The 17394-nt window shown below is 37.9% G+C and overlaps 1 protein-coding gene across 3 annotated transcripts in view; it reads left to right on the top strand.

Moving 5' to 3' along the window:
• The window catches only part of LOC126161497 (H/ACA ribonucleoprotein complex non-core subunit NAF1), a 33644-nt gene extending 16467 nt beyond the window's left edge, over positions 1-17177 (top strand). For all 3 annotated transcript variants that reach the window (XM_049917394.1, XM_049917396.1, XM_049917395.1), the window contains exons 4-6: positions 1868-2114; positions 8999-9119; positions 15250-17177. In XM_049917394.1, the coding sequence (XP_049773351.1) occupies positions 1868-2114; positions 8999-9119; positions 15250-16257 (1376 nt within the window). In that variant the 3' untranslated portion in view covers positions 16258-17177. The remainder of the gene's footprint in view (positions 1-1867; positions 2115-8998; positions 9120-15249) is intronic.
• The last annotated feature ends 217 nt before the right edge of the window (positions 17178-17394 follow it).

Here is a 17394-nt window from a genome sequence, read left to right as displayed (position 1 = left end):
TTCAGAACTATTAGTTCCTTCCTTGGGGAGAAGAGGGGAATAGTGGGAAGGCAGGTCACTCTGACCCCAGGGTAAGAAGACTCTAAGGGGGCTACTTGTAAGCAAGTGTGGTTTTCCAGATGCTTTCATGTGGTTTCTTGCAAATGCCAAATTTTTTCTGCATCACATGTGTTGCGTAAGACTTCGTGGCAACTGTCGTTGTAGGGAAGCTCAATAGGAGAAGAAATAATGAGTGAACAAGTTAACACAACAAACAGAAGATCAACTTAATTTGTATTTCTCCAAACATATGAAGACTCAATACAAATAGTGCAGCAAGAAACAGAATCCAGCTATTCCAACAGCAACAGTGAAGTGACAGAACAGCGTCTGCATGGCATTCCATAGAGAAGTGGTTCTGAGCATGAGTGGTACAAGTCACTGCTGCCAGCTGTCCTATATTGTGGCAGCAGAGGCTCCTCTAAGTATGGAGGCGTGGCTCGGTGGGCATGCACAATTGGGTCCACCAGGTCCTGCACGAGTACTACCAGCATCAGGTGGAATCTTGCAATTTCATTGTTATGATGTGCATGGGGTGATATCAATATGCCCGTGGGTGGTGATCAACAAGATTCATGTATTACATAAGAGCTTGGTGTAAAAACAACTCATCCAAGCTGTCTGTCATAAAATTAAGGGTAATTAGGAATGCGCGATCAAGACATGAAATAATAATATGCTATACATTATGACGAAAGTCCTATCAAATAAATATTCAACAGATCTGATGACACAGTAAACATGGTTGCTACAAAGATATTCTTTAACCATAAAGACAGTGTGTTAGGCATACTGCGTGATTTTTGATTTCGATAATTTTAGTATAACTGAAAATAATCAGGATGTAAAAAAATTAAAATGAGAAAACTGGCATTAACTAGAACATCTGCTCTTCAGTAGTGCATTTTTTTACATTTCGAATCTGATGTTGTTGTGTGGAAACATTGTTTTATCATATTTGCAAATACATATTCATTTTTCATCATGCAGGTAGGACTGTTTCAATATTGATGAGATGTGTGCTGTAACTTTTTCCTACTGGTATCTGCCTATTTTATATACCTTCATTAGGTAGTATTGTATTGGTAGCAGTACGAAGACTGTGGTCTGCTATCATCAGTACTGTAGCACAGTAGCAGCAACTGTACAGCTGTTATGCTGTGTGTTGTTTATTGTACTGCAGTTAGGAATATTCTTTTGTGGCGAGGACTAATGAAGCTCAATGGAAGCATCATATCAGTGGTTGGCAATGAAAACCTTGTAACTCCATTTTGTGAAATTGTGCAGGTGAATCAAAATCAGTTTCTTAAAAAATAATGCAAAGTGATACAGAAAGTTGCTACATGTGTAACTGAGTAGTAGAAGCCTAGTTATAGATAGATAAGGGAAATGCATGCACATACAAATCTCTCTTTGATTATAGAGTTAATGGTTACGGTAATTGAGTTTTCAGACAGATGGGAGTTAAGAGGTCTTTCATTGCTTACTATCAATATGTTGTTAAAAATACTACATGAGCAACTTGATGATGTAAAACTTTTTTGCTTCTCAGTTCTTCTTGAGGATACATGGGCTCACTTGCTACTCTGCACGTCTCTAGAAATGACAAAATTTTAACAGTATCTAATGTTAATTTTTATGCTTTGATTGTCAAGTAGTTTTTCATAAGTTGATATACTAGTTTATTTTGTCATATATCTGTTGGCACACACCGTTCTTGTATCGCTTTACCTTCTACATTGGGTATGACATTAGAGATTTACATGACATACATAATTTATTTATTTAAAAATATTGCTGCATTTTATTGATTTTGCTTTTTTAATAGTTGTTATACAGGCATACAAGGACACCCCTGCCCTAGATCTGGACAGTGTGCTATTTCTGAAGGAAGGAGACCTGATGTTGGGCCACATTTTTGATGTCTTTGGCCCAGTGAAGGAACCATGTTACTGTGTGAGATTCAATTCTCCACAGCACATTATAGATCATGGTGTGAAAGTTGGCATGAAAGTGTATTGTGCCCCAAGTAGGCAAGAACACTCCCGCTTTGTATTCCTCACTGAACTGTTGCGGTATGTAGAATGTTTATTGAGAACCTATCAATCAATCACAGCTTGGTAGCTCAATTCATTAACTTTGATTGGTAATCTCGAATTCTATCATAATTTTGTTCTTTGATTTATGTATCCTTGTGGTGTACGATAAGAGCGGGTATCTTCATGATAACATAATTTGTATATGGTACTCGTGCAAGTAGTCTGCAGAATGTGTGGTGCAATTGAATTTTCACTGTGATGATTGTATGTATAGAATACAGTGATAAAATGGAAGTGTGTGTAAATTAAAATGGTGAGTGGTTATCCACTGAAGGTAATTCATTGCCAGTATTAAAATGATGATGTGTATGGGGCAATCACTGCCTGGTGAGAAAGTACAAACACAGTTGTGAACAAAAACAAAAATTTACAAAATTGTAAGGAAGCAACATTGATCCAGTTCACCCACAGAAGCATAACTGTGTGATGCAATGGAGAAGGTACAGATCTCTACGAGAACATATCATTATTTCATCAAGAGTAGCAACAAATCATCCTCTACATCCACATAAGAGGGTTGGAACTTAGTGGCAACTGTTTATTCAGAGCTGATACAAAAGAGTCACATGTTTGCACCTGTTACTGTCGTTTAAAGTAGTCACCAGCATTGTGTAGAATCCATTGCCAGCGATGTGGAAGGTGTAGTATACCGTTAGCAGAGCCTGTTCTGCTGATGGTCCGAATAGAGCGGTCTAAAGTTATGGTGATTCTCTTGTACGACTGTGATGGGGTTATCCTTATGTTCCTCCACAGCAGACTGTCAGTGCACAGTATTACTGTTCATTTTTGGAGCATAACCTGTGATCAGCTTTGCGAAAGAAGCAGCGACACTTTCTGTGCAACCCACCCATCATTTTGCACGGCAGTGAGCGACCGCATACAGCGCAAGCTGTGGCTGCTCTGTTCGGTCCATGGGACTGGAACCTCCACCATACTACCCGGACTTAAGTCCTTGTGACTTCGATTTGATTCCGAAGATGAAGGCACCACTTTGTGGCATTCGCTTCAGAATTGTTCCAGAGATACAATAGGCAGTAGACCACCATCAACAGAACGGGCTCTGCTGACGGTATGCTACGCCTTCCACATCGCTGGCAATGGGTTCTACACAGTGGTGATGACTACTTTGAAGGACAGTAACAGGTGCAAACATGTAACTCTTTTGTATCTGTTGTGAGTAAATAGTTGCCACTATTCAAGTTCCAACCCTCATACATATTCCAAAAGTGCTGTAGGATGTATACAACTTCACACGATTGTTAGAGATGGCCAACACAATAGGGGTCAAAGAATTTACAGCTTCTCATAGTTGGATTAGTCACTTCCAAAGATCACATAAAATTGTGGCAAGAAAAATAACAACATTTGTAAGGAGAAACTGATCAGAGGATGAAATGATTCAAACCGAAATGATAGCTTTTATTACGAATACAAAGCATAAGATAATTACTTTCACTGAATCTTACATTTTCAGTGCAAACAAGTCCAGTTTTCAAGAAGAAATACATGCTAAAAGAACACTATCATTCAACGGGGAAAAAACATAGAGGCAACTGCACAGTCCACAACTACACTCACACATTCATACACTATAATGCCCATAATTAGTCTGGATGGTTCATTGCTGCCTAAATTACATGTATGTCTTCAAGAATCAACTGGACATTTTGGACCGCATGTCAAAAGAACAATGTTCTATGCAAACAATTTTGTGTTAGACCCATTGAAGTTGAGAAAAGTGGGAAATCAAAATATTACAGTTTTCGTGCATCATCCTTTCTTCTGTTCTGTGGGAACAACTCTCTTCTAGGGTTGTGATCAGGTCATGCAAGTTCTGAGTCTTTAAAAGCTGTATTTTGAGCTCTCACCCTGACAAAGAAGTAGAGGTAATTCAAATTCTAACCTAGACAACAAATGTAATTCAACCATTAGAGAGAGGATTTCTCCGTCAGTGGAAGGCATTTTACAGGAAACTAAAAGAGAAAATTGTGTGCAGATCACTACGGTTTCCAATCTACCACAGTGATGATATTCTCAAGTTGCAATTAGTTGTAAATTAGCAGTTTTTCCCACCACGGTTTCAAAATTTGATTAAATAAGTGTGACACTTCTCAAAATATACTGATGTTAGGCCTGATTCATTTCTAACACTGGCCCAGTTTTGTCCAATGACATCTAATAATGTCTATGACTCACAGGGCTATTATATGTCATCTTTGCACGTTCTTCGTGCATAAAAAAATGTTTGTTGGGAATATTGCATCAATATCTGACATGTTTGCAGTAGTTACAAGGAATGAAATTAATGTTGACATGTACTGAACCATGTATTTTTTTACTCCATAGCAATTTGGAAATATTTTTGTAGACAACATATCAGTTGTACTTGTTAATGAATGTTTAATTATTGTGTAATTGCTTTCACCGGGCGAATCATCTATCACATTGCTGTGGCAAAAGAGCAGCACATAGTTAACTCCACCTTGACCCTAGACGTCATTGGCATAACAAAGCAAGGGAGGTCATGGCTGTACAGTAGGCAGTTAAAAGCATGGAAAACGTGCAACAAATGTCTTACTTCATAAAGGTGTGTGTGTGTGTGTGTGTGTGTGTGTGTGTGTGTGTGTGTGTGTGTGTGTGTGTTTTACTTCCAGGTTATGTCTGCAGCTAAAATATTGTGTACTTATTTTTTTCAACATTAACTCAGTGGTTAAAAAAAAGCAACACAGATTTCAGCATGGCAAGTCTGACCATTCCCTTGGAAGTCATCTTGTCTCCTCCCACAGTCACTGGATAATGTTCTCCCTGATGCCCCAGCATCCTTGGCAAACAACTGCAGATTGCTGCCCTCCCCACCCAGCGGATCGTCTGTGTTTATAGGAAACAATAATTGTTCCATCAAACTTCCTTGGGGCACACTTGATGATACCCTTGTCTCTGGTGAACACTTGTCATTGAGGACAACATGCTGTGTTGTATTACTTAAGAATTCCTCGAACTACTCGCATACCTGGGAACATATTCCATATGCTTGTACCTATGTTAATGGTCTGCAGTGGAGCTCCATATCAAATGGTTTTTGAAAATCTAGGCACAAAGAATCTGCCTGTTGCCCTCCATCCATAGTTGGCAGAGTATCACATGCGAAAAGGACAAGAGCCAAGTTTTGCACAAGCAGTGCTTTCTACAACAGTGCTTATTGGGGGTCAGAAGCTTTTGGATCTCAAAGAAATTTATGATATTTGAACTCAGAATATAGTCAAGAATTAATATTGATGAATTGTGTGTGTGTGTGTGTGTGTGTGTGTGTGTGTGTGTGTGTGTGTGTGTGTGTGTGTGTGTGTGTGTGTGTCTGTTTTTTCATTAACAGAATGGCAACTTGCACAGTGTAGTAATTACAGCAACAGGACAGTTATATAATGAAAATTGTCAGTGTGAAAGTGTCCCTGGCTGACTTCAGTATGCTGTTGGCGAGCCGTTTCACAGTAAGGAAGATAAAATTAAACTACGTACCTGCTGTATTTACTACTCCATAATATTTCTTTTGCATGGTGGATAGCAGTGTATTTGTTCCATGTCAATCACATAGCAACATGCACTCGTAATTTAAAGCCGTCTTGTATGGTATAGGGCATAGTTATATTTCATTTTTTCATTTCTGAAAGGTATAAATGAACTTCCACATGTGTTGTCAGAAGATGTGTTTTGTTGTTATTGCAGAGAAGAGTATGTGGATACAAAACAATACCTATGGATGCAAAATAATACTGGTCTTTTTTACTGAATAGATGGCTATTGAAAAATTAGAAAATATCAACAGATGATTTATAGACTAATGTATTATTAATAAATTTTGGTAAGAATTAGTACATACAATTCTGTACCTCATACAAATTCCAAATGTAGTACAAACAGTTTACTTGTACTATGAACTACTAGTAGCAGTGGCTAGATTTTGGGATTATAGGTAGCCAAAACCCTTAATTCGTTTTAGCCCAGAAGTAATGAAGTATCTGTGTTCATACCACATCTAAATGATTTCAGGCAGAGGACAATGCTTCGGCCGGTTGGTGCCGAGTTTCAGCTTTAGCTAACCTTTGTTCAGTTACATTAACAGTATGCTTGTTTAAGGTTAATAGATGATATAAAAATAAATAAATAAAATTAGTTGTTCTGTCTTTATCCAGTGCTTGATGAGTTATAGTCATATGAAGAGATAAGGCTTACAGGGATAATATATTTAGAATACATGTTACAAGAATTACGCATGGCATTACTTCTAGGACAACCACTTCAAGAAATTTCAGAGTTTGATAACTGTTGCATAATAGCTGTATTTGTTAATGTCATTTGTCATTAGCTGTATTTCCCTTTCTTCAAAAAGTAATGAAAACTATGAATATAATACGAGGACCAAAACGTTTGCCAAGACTTCGTGGGTTTAACATTGAAACAGAATGTAATCTAATGCACAAGTCCGCATAAACACTGTATGACAAAAAAGTAAAGCACCCAGACAAAAAAAGTGGACAACCCAGAAGGGGAAGAAGAAATGAAATTAAACTTCACTGGTTAAAAGGGTAGGTGATGGTATTTCAGTGATTATAGAATAGCGAAATTTACAACGAACTTGGCAGTACCGGCCTACTTGTCAGTATAATGTTGCACCCTCTCTGATCTGTACACATGCACTGGTCCGATTGGGAAGGACGTCATATAGTTATTGTATCCCCTCCTGCTGAAAACTGGCCCACAACTCTTGTAACTGGTTCATGATATCCTGTGTACTGGCACTGACACAGAGTTGACATCCGAGCTGGTCCCACACTTGTTCTTTTGGGGACAGATCTGGGGATCTTGCTGGCCATGGGAATATCCATCTCTCTGGCACTTCACAAAGAAGTGTTGTGTGTGAATGAGTATTGTCCTGTTGAAAAACAGCACCATAATACTGCCACATGAGAGGTAACACATGAGGACACAGAATGTTAGTGGTATACAGTTGTGCCATTATTTTCCTCAATTACAGCTGACCTGAACTTTTACCCAATGGCTCCCCATACCATGACGCCCAGGAGTAACACTGCTGTGCCTCTCTAAAACATCGGGAGAATGGGACATCTCCCAGTTCACTGCTGTACCCGATGACAGTGGTCATCTGGGGTTCTGAGAAACAGCAATTAGACACTGAACACAGGGGTGCCATTCATCAGCAGTCTGAGCTTCCTACACATGGGACGGTAATTCCCTTGTACAGCTGCTGGCAGCCTCCAAAAAATGGTGCAGGAAGACACATAACTGTGTGTGCAGGATCACCAGGTCAAAGTTATTGTATTAATGATACTTCATAGGGCCTTAGCCCAAGCAGCTTAGCATCTCTTTGTATAGAGGTGCACAGTATTTGTTTGCTGCGAAAAATGTCTTAGAGACTTTATAGGGGAATTTTCCAGGCAGTATGCAATTTCATCAAGATGAGATTCTGTGAGCACTATGTCATCATTTATGCTTCTTGTCTTGAACACTTCCAGTTCCACACAATTTATTCACTAGTTTATGAACTGCCTCATGACTCTTAACTTCAACACCTGGAAACTTCTGTTCAAACAATCTCCGTATAGTACGAGCGGACTCAGTATGCACATACGAATCATAAATGAGCACTCGTTGTGGAGTTGAATAATTTGCTCGTGCCATTATTGTGTTCGCGAATTTCACTGTTACACTTTTGATGCCTGTTTCACCGGTTGAATGATACTGGCCGACAAGGCGCATATGCCTATATGGCGTTCAGGCTAAAAGCCACAAAAAGGTCACAGTGTGGTCCCATGGGACCCATTCGACCGGCAGGTGCGGCTTCCATGGCTGGCCTGCAATGCCCAGGCAGGGGTCATCTGATAAAAGGAACACCCTGTATGTCAGTAGCCTGCTAAAATGTACTAAGTGTCCTGTAGGTAATATGGTTTGCCAGAATGAAAGAACTCCCTTTTGGTTAACTACTCCTATTCTGTTGAAGAGTACCTTCACAGAAAATCTTAAAATTACTGGTTTTATTATTACAGTGCTAATAGTTATAACAACTTAAACACTTACAAAATAGTTACTTCATTATATTTCACAGCAATAAAAGGTACACCATAGAATGTGGGTATGTAATTCAATGACATAAAACACTAAGTTTTCTTACTAAGTTTGGCTGAGAAGCTATTTTACTTGAAACAACAAATGGAAAGACTTCTTAATTTCGTTATCAGTGAATTAACAAGTATTTAAGGAAATATGCACATAAGAACATATTCCCTAACTTTTCATGTGCTGTAATCAGAATTGTCAAATTATGAACTTCGCTTTCATACCTGTTAAAGTAACACTGGCCTACTATCTGATTTGTAGCCTAAAACTTACCGTTTTGGTGTAGTTTCCCTTGCATGCTGTTGAGGTAGCACAGTTGAAGTTGCACAGTGTGACACCATTTCACAAATTTAGACTCTAGATGTTTTTTGTATGTATCTTTTGCTAAGTACATTGTCATATCTACAACCGCTTCAAATGGTAATTAGATCAAAAGAAATAAAATGACATACAGATTTACAAGGCAGTTCTGTATTGACACCATCATTTATACAACTTTGGATTTTTTTGGTTAATGTTTGTTAGACAACATGAAAGCTTTGCATTTTTATCCATAAGTTGCATAATTTGTAAAAATTGAGGACAGGCAAGCACTTGTCTGCAGGTGAATGATGAGTGGCACACACAGGTAAGTGGTTGCTTACCTTCAGTTACTGTTTACACATTCAAATTTCTATTGTCACAATTATATAGTTCATGTAGTGAAGTAACAGTGAACATAAAATTTACAGGCAAAAGGGTTGTGACGCTTCATGGGAACATAACAATGAACCACCTCCAAATGTTATGGAGTATTCAGATGATGAAGAGGAAAGGAAGGCTAGAAGAATGGCAAAAGAGCAAAGGAACCAGGTACGTAAAAAAGTTGATTGTTGCATAGTTGGAAATATTTGTGTGGTAAACTTTGCTCTGATGTGGAAAATACTTTTTTCTATATATTAGGATAACAAGGTAATTGATTGCAAATTGAAATAGTGATAGTCATAATAAGCATCAGAGGTACAAATTATGATTTTGCTTCATGAAGTTCCACACACTAAATCTAAGAGTGTTTGCTACATTATCAGTATCCATAATTAAGTGCTGAATTTCCCGTTTGTTGAACAGTGTATATTGTCTTATGAAAAATAAATGTGTTAGAGGTAAAAGATAAAAATTTCTAGAAGTGATAAAGGAAAAGTTTGTAAAAATAGTTATCAGGTAAGGTAAAACATAGTACTGCACGAGTCATACATGTTCAGGAATTTAGTAGCTTATTATTACAGGAAAAAAGCACAAGAAAGAGATTGGATTTACAGAAACGAATGAGTCAAAGTAAGTCAAGGAACTTAGAATTATGTAAATAATATAATAAGAAACCTTAAAAGAAGGAAAGGAAGAATCCAAGAACAAACACGATAGAAGCAAAGAATTAAAAATGAGAGTTGTAATACGTGACCCAGTTGGAAATTAATTCTTGAATCAGGCTGAAAGCAGCTTGGCAGTGTTCCTGAAATACAAAGTGGCAGCTGCCCACTAGGTTACTGCTGATAGACATTAAATAACAGAACAAGACACTAAGAAAAAGACATATGCTACACATCAAGCAACAAACCTACTGTAAGGTATAATGATTGTAGGCATGGTGCACTTTACAGAAGATTTAAGCATAAAAATTAAATGCAAGTGGCTACTAGATGGACACATCACACAAATAAGCATCAGATGTCGCATAAATCATGATAGCTGATCATTTGGTGTGCTTAACCGGACATTTAATTTCTTACACAGCCACACTGACTTGCTGTGTGTGGTTCCAACAGGTATAGCAGAAAAATATTTAACAGCTTAAGCAGCTCCACATATGGCCTGATAGTGCAAGACACACATTACAAAGAAGCTAGAAAGCAAGACACTTTGGGGAATTGACAGAAATCTTCAGATAATGCCAAACTTGATGCTCCTAGGTAACATTTGCACTACTTTGAGAAAATAATTCTATGCTGTGATTAGTGCCGCTAAAATGTAAGGTGCTGACTGCAACAAACACGAGGCAGGCCAATCACTTCCTTCACACTCAGCTGTGCACAGCCAAGGAAAAACCACTGCAGCTAACATGACTCACCAGCAGTACTGAGTGCCTCTAGTCAGACAGTTCAAAAGCCTTCCCAAACCAGTGAGCGCACAGCCTTAAATCACAGCATGACCAATTAACAGCCTGCCACCTCGTAGATAGTGTGGTCCCGTTCCTAGGCAATGGCCAAAGATATGCAAAGCAGTGCTGCAGCTATCAATATTTGATGTGTATGACAAAAAAGTGGCGTGTGCATGACTGATTTGTGACCTGTAGAATATTGAATGAAGATTTTTTTCAGTTGTAATTTTTTTGGGTGAAGTTGTGATACCTAAGGGTCAACTGAAGGAAATCATGCTAAGGTTCCCTTTAATGGCTGATAAATGCTATTGCCTAGTCTGGTTTTTGAAGGAGAGTTTGGTTTTAGTATAGTTCAGCCATGTTTGGTAACAACATTGATGATGTAATAGCTAATCGCAGAATGTATTATTTGGAAAAAAGATGGGGCTAGCTATTATTGAAACTATAATTTCTGTGGAACTGTACATTTGACTTGAATGTTTGGTAGTTGTACTTTTGAATTATTTCAGTTGTACTTTTGAATTATTTCAAGACATTGCTGTTTCGACATAGTGTGTTCCAAGGAACTATTTGGTATGTCAGATGGAATTTGACATTTTGCTTTGCCCAGGAATGTGTCTGAACGCAGTTTGTTCTCTATGGCCATCCAATCAATGGTATTGGAGAATGGTGTTGTTAATGTTACCTAGTGATTAGTACGAGTCAGGTGTCAGTGTTCAGTCATATTTAGAACACATTAGTTGGAGGACATGGGTGCAGCATATATTTTTCACTCTCTCCTCTCAGAAACAGAGGACCTCTTAGTATGAGGACATGTTGATTAAAGGGGTGCCATAGTGCACAATAGTGACTGAAACTATAATTATGTGGTGAAATTCGAACCTGTGTCTGGCCGTCCTGATTTAGGTTTCCCGCGATTTCCCTAAATCGCATCAGGCAAATGTCGGGGATAGTTCCTTTGCCAGGCCACAGCAGACTTCCTTCCTCATCCTTCCCTAATCCAATGAGACTGATGACCTTGCTGTTTGGACCCCTTCCCTGAATCAATCAACCAACCAACCAATCAGATTTGTGGTATCATTTAGACATATTGAAGGCAATTTCAATGAACTGTGTTTAACGAAATTTGGTTGTATTACTTGTAACCTGAGAGCAAGAACAGTCAGAACAGACAATTTGTCATTGTGAACATCTACCTGAGAAAGGGGATACTGTTCCATCAGCTGGAGTCATTTTTTGATTGATTTTGTGTGATATTTAGACTACCTAGAAGTGCAGGAATATTATTGTAGATCAGAATTGTTTCTTTTTAATTCCATTAATTTTATAGTAAATTATTAAAAAGTTACTGTTAAAGATATTTTTTCAACCGGACAGTGCCTCTGTTTAACCCTTTAAGTTTCCTTTTGTGTGGTTTCGTAGTGGTAAGACACCAAACCTGGATTTAGACAATGGCTATCCACATTGTTTTCTGTGGTTTCCCTAACAATTTAAAGGCAAATGCTTGGATGATTACCTTGAAAAGGACAAGTGTGATATCTTTCTCCATCTAGTTCTTGTGCTGTTATATACTCTTTAACAATTGTTTAATTGCATTGAATTTTGCACTGCTACCTCGCACACTTCTGCACCAGCATGGTGAATTAGGTCAATTCAGTGGAAGACACTGTGATAAAAGTTCATATTTTTCAGTGCTCAGTACACATCTTTTGCAGAAGGCTTAAAGATTCGAGAAAAGTTGTGGTCAAAAAAGTTACTGGTGTTATTGCCACCTTGAAATGAAGGTGATATTGAGTGGAATAAGCAGCAACAAAACTGGAGAGTGTAGAGGATTCTGCTGCTGATTGTAATTATGATGATGTTGAATGCCAGAGCACTGGCTCTAGGGGGCACATTGCACCTCATTCCAGGAAAGGAAAAAATCCCAAACAGTACCAGGAGTGGAATCCAATCCTCCGCAAAGCTGCCACACACACTGACTACAAAAGGACCATCACCTTACAGTGCTCTTCCAATGCTGTAACAAGATGCTTCTGAAATAATTGGTGCTATAAAGTTTTGTATAGAACAGAGTGCAGTTGCCATGTTGGGCTTGGTGATGGTCATTTGATAGTGATATTTCGAACAGGAGAATGCAAACTAAAAGATCACATCAAGCTGTGGTATGCAAGACTGACTCTGGGAATAATGTTGTGGGGCTAACATGATTTTATATTTATTGTGTTTAGGGTGTACCAAACAGTGCAGAATTAATCTGGGCAATCATCTGGCCCATTATGTTGCTTTTCTTAAGAGATGGAAAAGTGCTCTTTCAATAGGACAGTGCCCATACACAAACTTCTCTGAATCTCTTAAGATTTTGGGCAATTTAATGTGTTTTTGAAAACTTTATTGAAGTTGTCAGCAATCCCATTATCTTCAAAAATAACAGCAGTCTAGATCACAACCACACTTATTCAGAGTGACCAGTTTCATTCGTTACATGATAATCTTCAGACCTAGCCATTTTGATGGACAATGACTGTGCATGTAGCAGGAACCTCATAATGATGTTAGTCAACTGCTACCCCGTCATTCTGAGGTTCCTGTTCCATACACAACTATTGTCCATCAAAATGGCTAGGTCTGAAGATGATCGTGTAATGATCTAAACCAGTCACCTTTGAATTAATGTGTTTACTACCTAATTATTTCCATTTGAAGATGATATCTGTCATCATTATGATGTGTAATTGCATGACTGCTGTGTAGCGTGAAGAGGCTGTGTAGTATACTGAAATAGTTGCTAAGATTTCTCACTGTGAGTGCATGGCAATGTTGTTAAGGTGGAGTCCTCTTGAACTCACTTTCTGAGAACTGTCATTAGTTTCCAAGAATGAAGATGGTAGTTGCTGTAATTTCTTATGTAGCTGTGTAATCTGCAGTATAATCGGATATAATATGAAACGTAAGGAAGTGAGTGATAGATAATGTTAACTGAGTATCAGACGAAGAAATGTTTTCTGTTCGTTAAGGAAACAACCTTGTCATAGACTTTTCATAAAGACTGAAAGGTGTGTGTGTTTGTCAAACATGGATGATTAAGGTAGCTTTAGATACTTAAATTTTGAATGCTTTTGCAAAGTAATTTCTATATGTGTAAGCACTCAAGATCTGTAGTATAATGATGCGAACAAATGAAACTTGTCCGTGCGAGGTAGCCGAGCGGTCTGAGGCGTCTTGTCACGGTCCGCACGGCTTCCCCTATCAGAGGTTTGAATTCTCCCTCGGGCATGGGTGTGTGTGTTGACCTTAGTGTAAGTTAACTTAAGTTAGCTTAAGTAATATGTAAGCTTAGGGACTGATAGCCTCAGAAGTTTGGTCCCATATTGTTAGTTGTGTGGATGCCAGTGCTCATTTAGAGGCTTAGCATGTATGGACGTGTGAAGATCAGTCTCTGCATAAATGAATAGACTGATTGTAGGTTATGGCCAGCAAGAAAACTGAATGCCTAATGTGTACTTTGTCTGAATAATGCAAATAAGATGACCTAAAGAGATTCTTGAATCCATGGTTGACTTCCCGAGGCTGTGTTTTGATATGGTTGTATTTGGACTGAGTTAGTTATTTTTCTGTTATTGTGTGAAGATCACTGTTTGCCAGAATTAAGAGGTGTTTTTTAATCCCTTTTTCTTAATGTGTTTATGAAAAGGGAAATTGAAACCAGCAATAATCTTAATTTTTCAAAGTACATTACTTGCAGTAGTTCATCTTTCTTTTTTCATTCCTTCCTTGATATTTTTAAAGCAAATTTTAGTGTTTGATAACTTTCTTTATATTTTTGAAACATTTTTTGTAACCACTATTTTGGCAGAAGTGTTTTTCACCTGTGTGATGGCTGTAATTAATTATATGTGATGACTAAGAACATCTTAAAAGAGTGTTACAAGAAAACAAGGAAATGTAGTGTGAGGCATAGAAAAGCATTGAGCTACTTGTTTTAAATTTTCTACAGAAAGCAGTGGAGAAATATGTTGAAATGGCAATGGTCTGATTGCTACAAAAGGGAGTTGGAATATCAGTTTGAGTATGTGAGTGAAAGTTAGCAGAGGTTTCTAATTAGAGAGATGTTTGGCAATTAAATCTGTTTAAAGTGATGTCTTCTAAACGGCTGTAAAGGAAGCTAGTGAGCTATATATAATAGCTATCGCCCATCCCGCAGGCTGCAAATTCTGTAATTGATACACATTTTATACAGATAATTTGCACCCAAATATTTACTGTACATTAGTGCACTGTGATTTAGAAAAGTCTTTCTGACTTTACCTTATAGTTTTAATTATTCATAACAGAGTGCCTCAAGTATGGGGCAAACATAAACCTTGGACTGTGCTACACGTCAGTCTTTTATGATAACATTTATTTTGCATTCATATTCTTGACTTCACCAAATCACACCCATATTGTCACATTCCAGTCAGGGGTAACATTATCACAATTCAGGAAGCAGCTCCTGGGTCACATAAGTTTAGTTCATAATTTAAGAATCAGAAAGGAGATCACCATTTCATAAGTCCCCTTATAGAGGAAAAAATTGATATTTGTAACAAGTAAAAAAGTAAAGTTGTATACATGGATACAGTGATTTCCTGTGTATGTTGTTAGTGTTAGTTCAGCAAAAAATGTTGATCTGCTATTAATGAAGAGCATTAGTTTCCTACATGTGCTTTAATGGCTGTAAATAAACATATTGATTGGCAGAAGAACCTGTATGTTTCTGTTTTCCAAATTATATTAATTCAGGTGTTCTCAGTTACAGGCTTAATACAGGTACACTTATACTGTGTTAATAATACATTTTTTATACAGGAGAAAGGTGAACCAGATGAGAGACTTAATAGGAAACATCAAACATACGAACAAAGAATGAATGCTCGTAATCTAAGGATGTCTGAGAAGCATTGGAATCGTCCCTTCAAGACACAACAACCTACAACAGCTTCCATTTCACAAGCTTCAGCAGCACATCATCAAATACAGAGGCCTGGAAAGTTCCAAGGATCAGTGGATGGGGTTCGTCCAGGATTTCAAAATAACTTTAGGCCATGGGGGCCAGGTCCTGGTCAGGTGAAGCCCCAGTGCAAGACCTGGGGCAATGCACATCATCATGCTCCTATGCAGTCTCCAAATATTCACCTGCATCTGCAGTCACCAAATATCCAACCACATCCATCTAGTTTTGTTAGGCCACCAACTTTTAGCATGCCAAAGTACATGCAAAGTCCTCCACCACCTTTCGTTCCATTCCCAACAACCCTTATCCAGAATTCCCAGAACCAACAGCCCATTTTTGATAGTAGCATGCCACCACCACCAGTTCCACAGTCCCCTTGTAATGTCGATACTGGTATTCGTTTATTTCCTGAGCCCAGTCATATGGCTCAGTCCAATCTCGGTCGTTGTGGATCTGTTCCACAAGGTTTGCACTTAACAGCTGCAAGTGGTGTCCATCAGGGTAGCACTCACACACCTCCTACACCTCCACCTCTGAACAGAAGTGAATCAATGCCCTCGGTTTTTCCTACATTGCAACCACCAAATGCTTTTGTAAGACCAGACACAACAAAACCACCACCCCCTGTGAACAGCCCCCTGTCATACCGGTTTGGCAGTACAACATTCGGAAATCCAGTTGCGTTCTCAAATACACAAGCTTGCCCTACAAGGCCTATGTACCAAACACCCCCTCCAGCACTTTCCCCTTGGCTGCTGCCACCACCACCCCCACCACCACCAGCAGCAGCAGCAGAAGCTGTTTCTCAGTACCCTCCTCAACAGATACAACAAAACCAAACTAATTACAGTTATGGAATGTAGTTTCCTATTATTAAGTATTGGTTTATTTCCACACAAAGTGCCAAGTAACAAGGTATTTTTATTTTGAATTTAGTTTATATTGTGTAGAGATTTTTGTTGTGCTGTTATCTGCATAATTGTGTGAATTTTCAGCTTATCAGTAAGCTGAAGTATTTGGAGTCTTTATTCCAGACTTTTTTATCTGTTAGTCTTGCATGTTTTTTTGTTGTTGTGAAGATGTCAATTTAACTGTTTATCTGATGAAATATTATGCACCATGTTCATTAATATTAACAGATAAATTTATACAAGATATCAGAAGTGTCATTCGTCTGTTTCGTTCGAACCAGTAGTAGTTTAATGAAGAACCACATCTGCAATTTGGTAGTCAGTTTGCTGTCTCTCATTCATAATATACTGTGGCATTCTAACTGGCTCTGCAGTCTTTGTTTTGTGTAACAGAAAATAAGGGAAATATTATAAATAGCAGAATTCATTTCATGAGATTGAAACAGTCATTATTTTCTCATGTATTGTACACTGTTAATTCTAAGTACCTGTTAAGATAGCCAAATGCATTTGTTCCTAATTAAAAAAATCACATTAAATTATCAAAATTTAGATTGTAACTTTGCGGTCATATATTTTTCAGGATCTATTTAAAACAAATGTACTTTAATTGTACAGATAGTACAAACTAACTATTGTGTGTCAGTAAAATGAGCTTTTATCTTCCTGGCTGCTGATGAAAGACTGAAAAATTAATCATGTTGATTTCTTGTAAATGTTGAAGGCACTGGTCTTACCCATGCAGTTACATTTCATGTTATCATTATAAGGTTCATGGATTGTATCAAAAATACGTAACTGTGGACATATTTGGTTGTAAATATGTATGTAATATGCAGAAGCTTTATTAAAGAAGATTACTTGCAACTCAATTTACAGTGTTTAAAAACTGAGTCCTTTCCTCTGTCCATACTAGAGTATCATTGTCTCACTGGATTTTCCATAGTTTCTCACACTAGTTAAATATATAAGTTAGGCCATGAAAAAAAAAGGATAAATTTCAAAGAAGTTTAAATTTAAACAATAGTTAATTTCGCATAATAACCTTTCTAGGAACTTTCCAGGCACTTTTACCAAGTAAAGTCGATC

The sequence above is a fragment of the Schistocerca cancellata genome, chromosome 2 (assembly GCF_023864275.1).
Source record: "Schistocerca cancellata isolate TAMUIC-IGC-003103 chromosome 2, iqSchCanc2.1, whole genome shotgun sequence".
Classification (NCBI taxonomy): Eukaryota; Metazoa; Arthropoda; class Insecta; order Orthoptera; family Acrididae; genus Schistocerca; species Schistocerca cancellata.
This window is presented reverse-complemented; position numbering and strand designations above follow the sequence as displayed.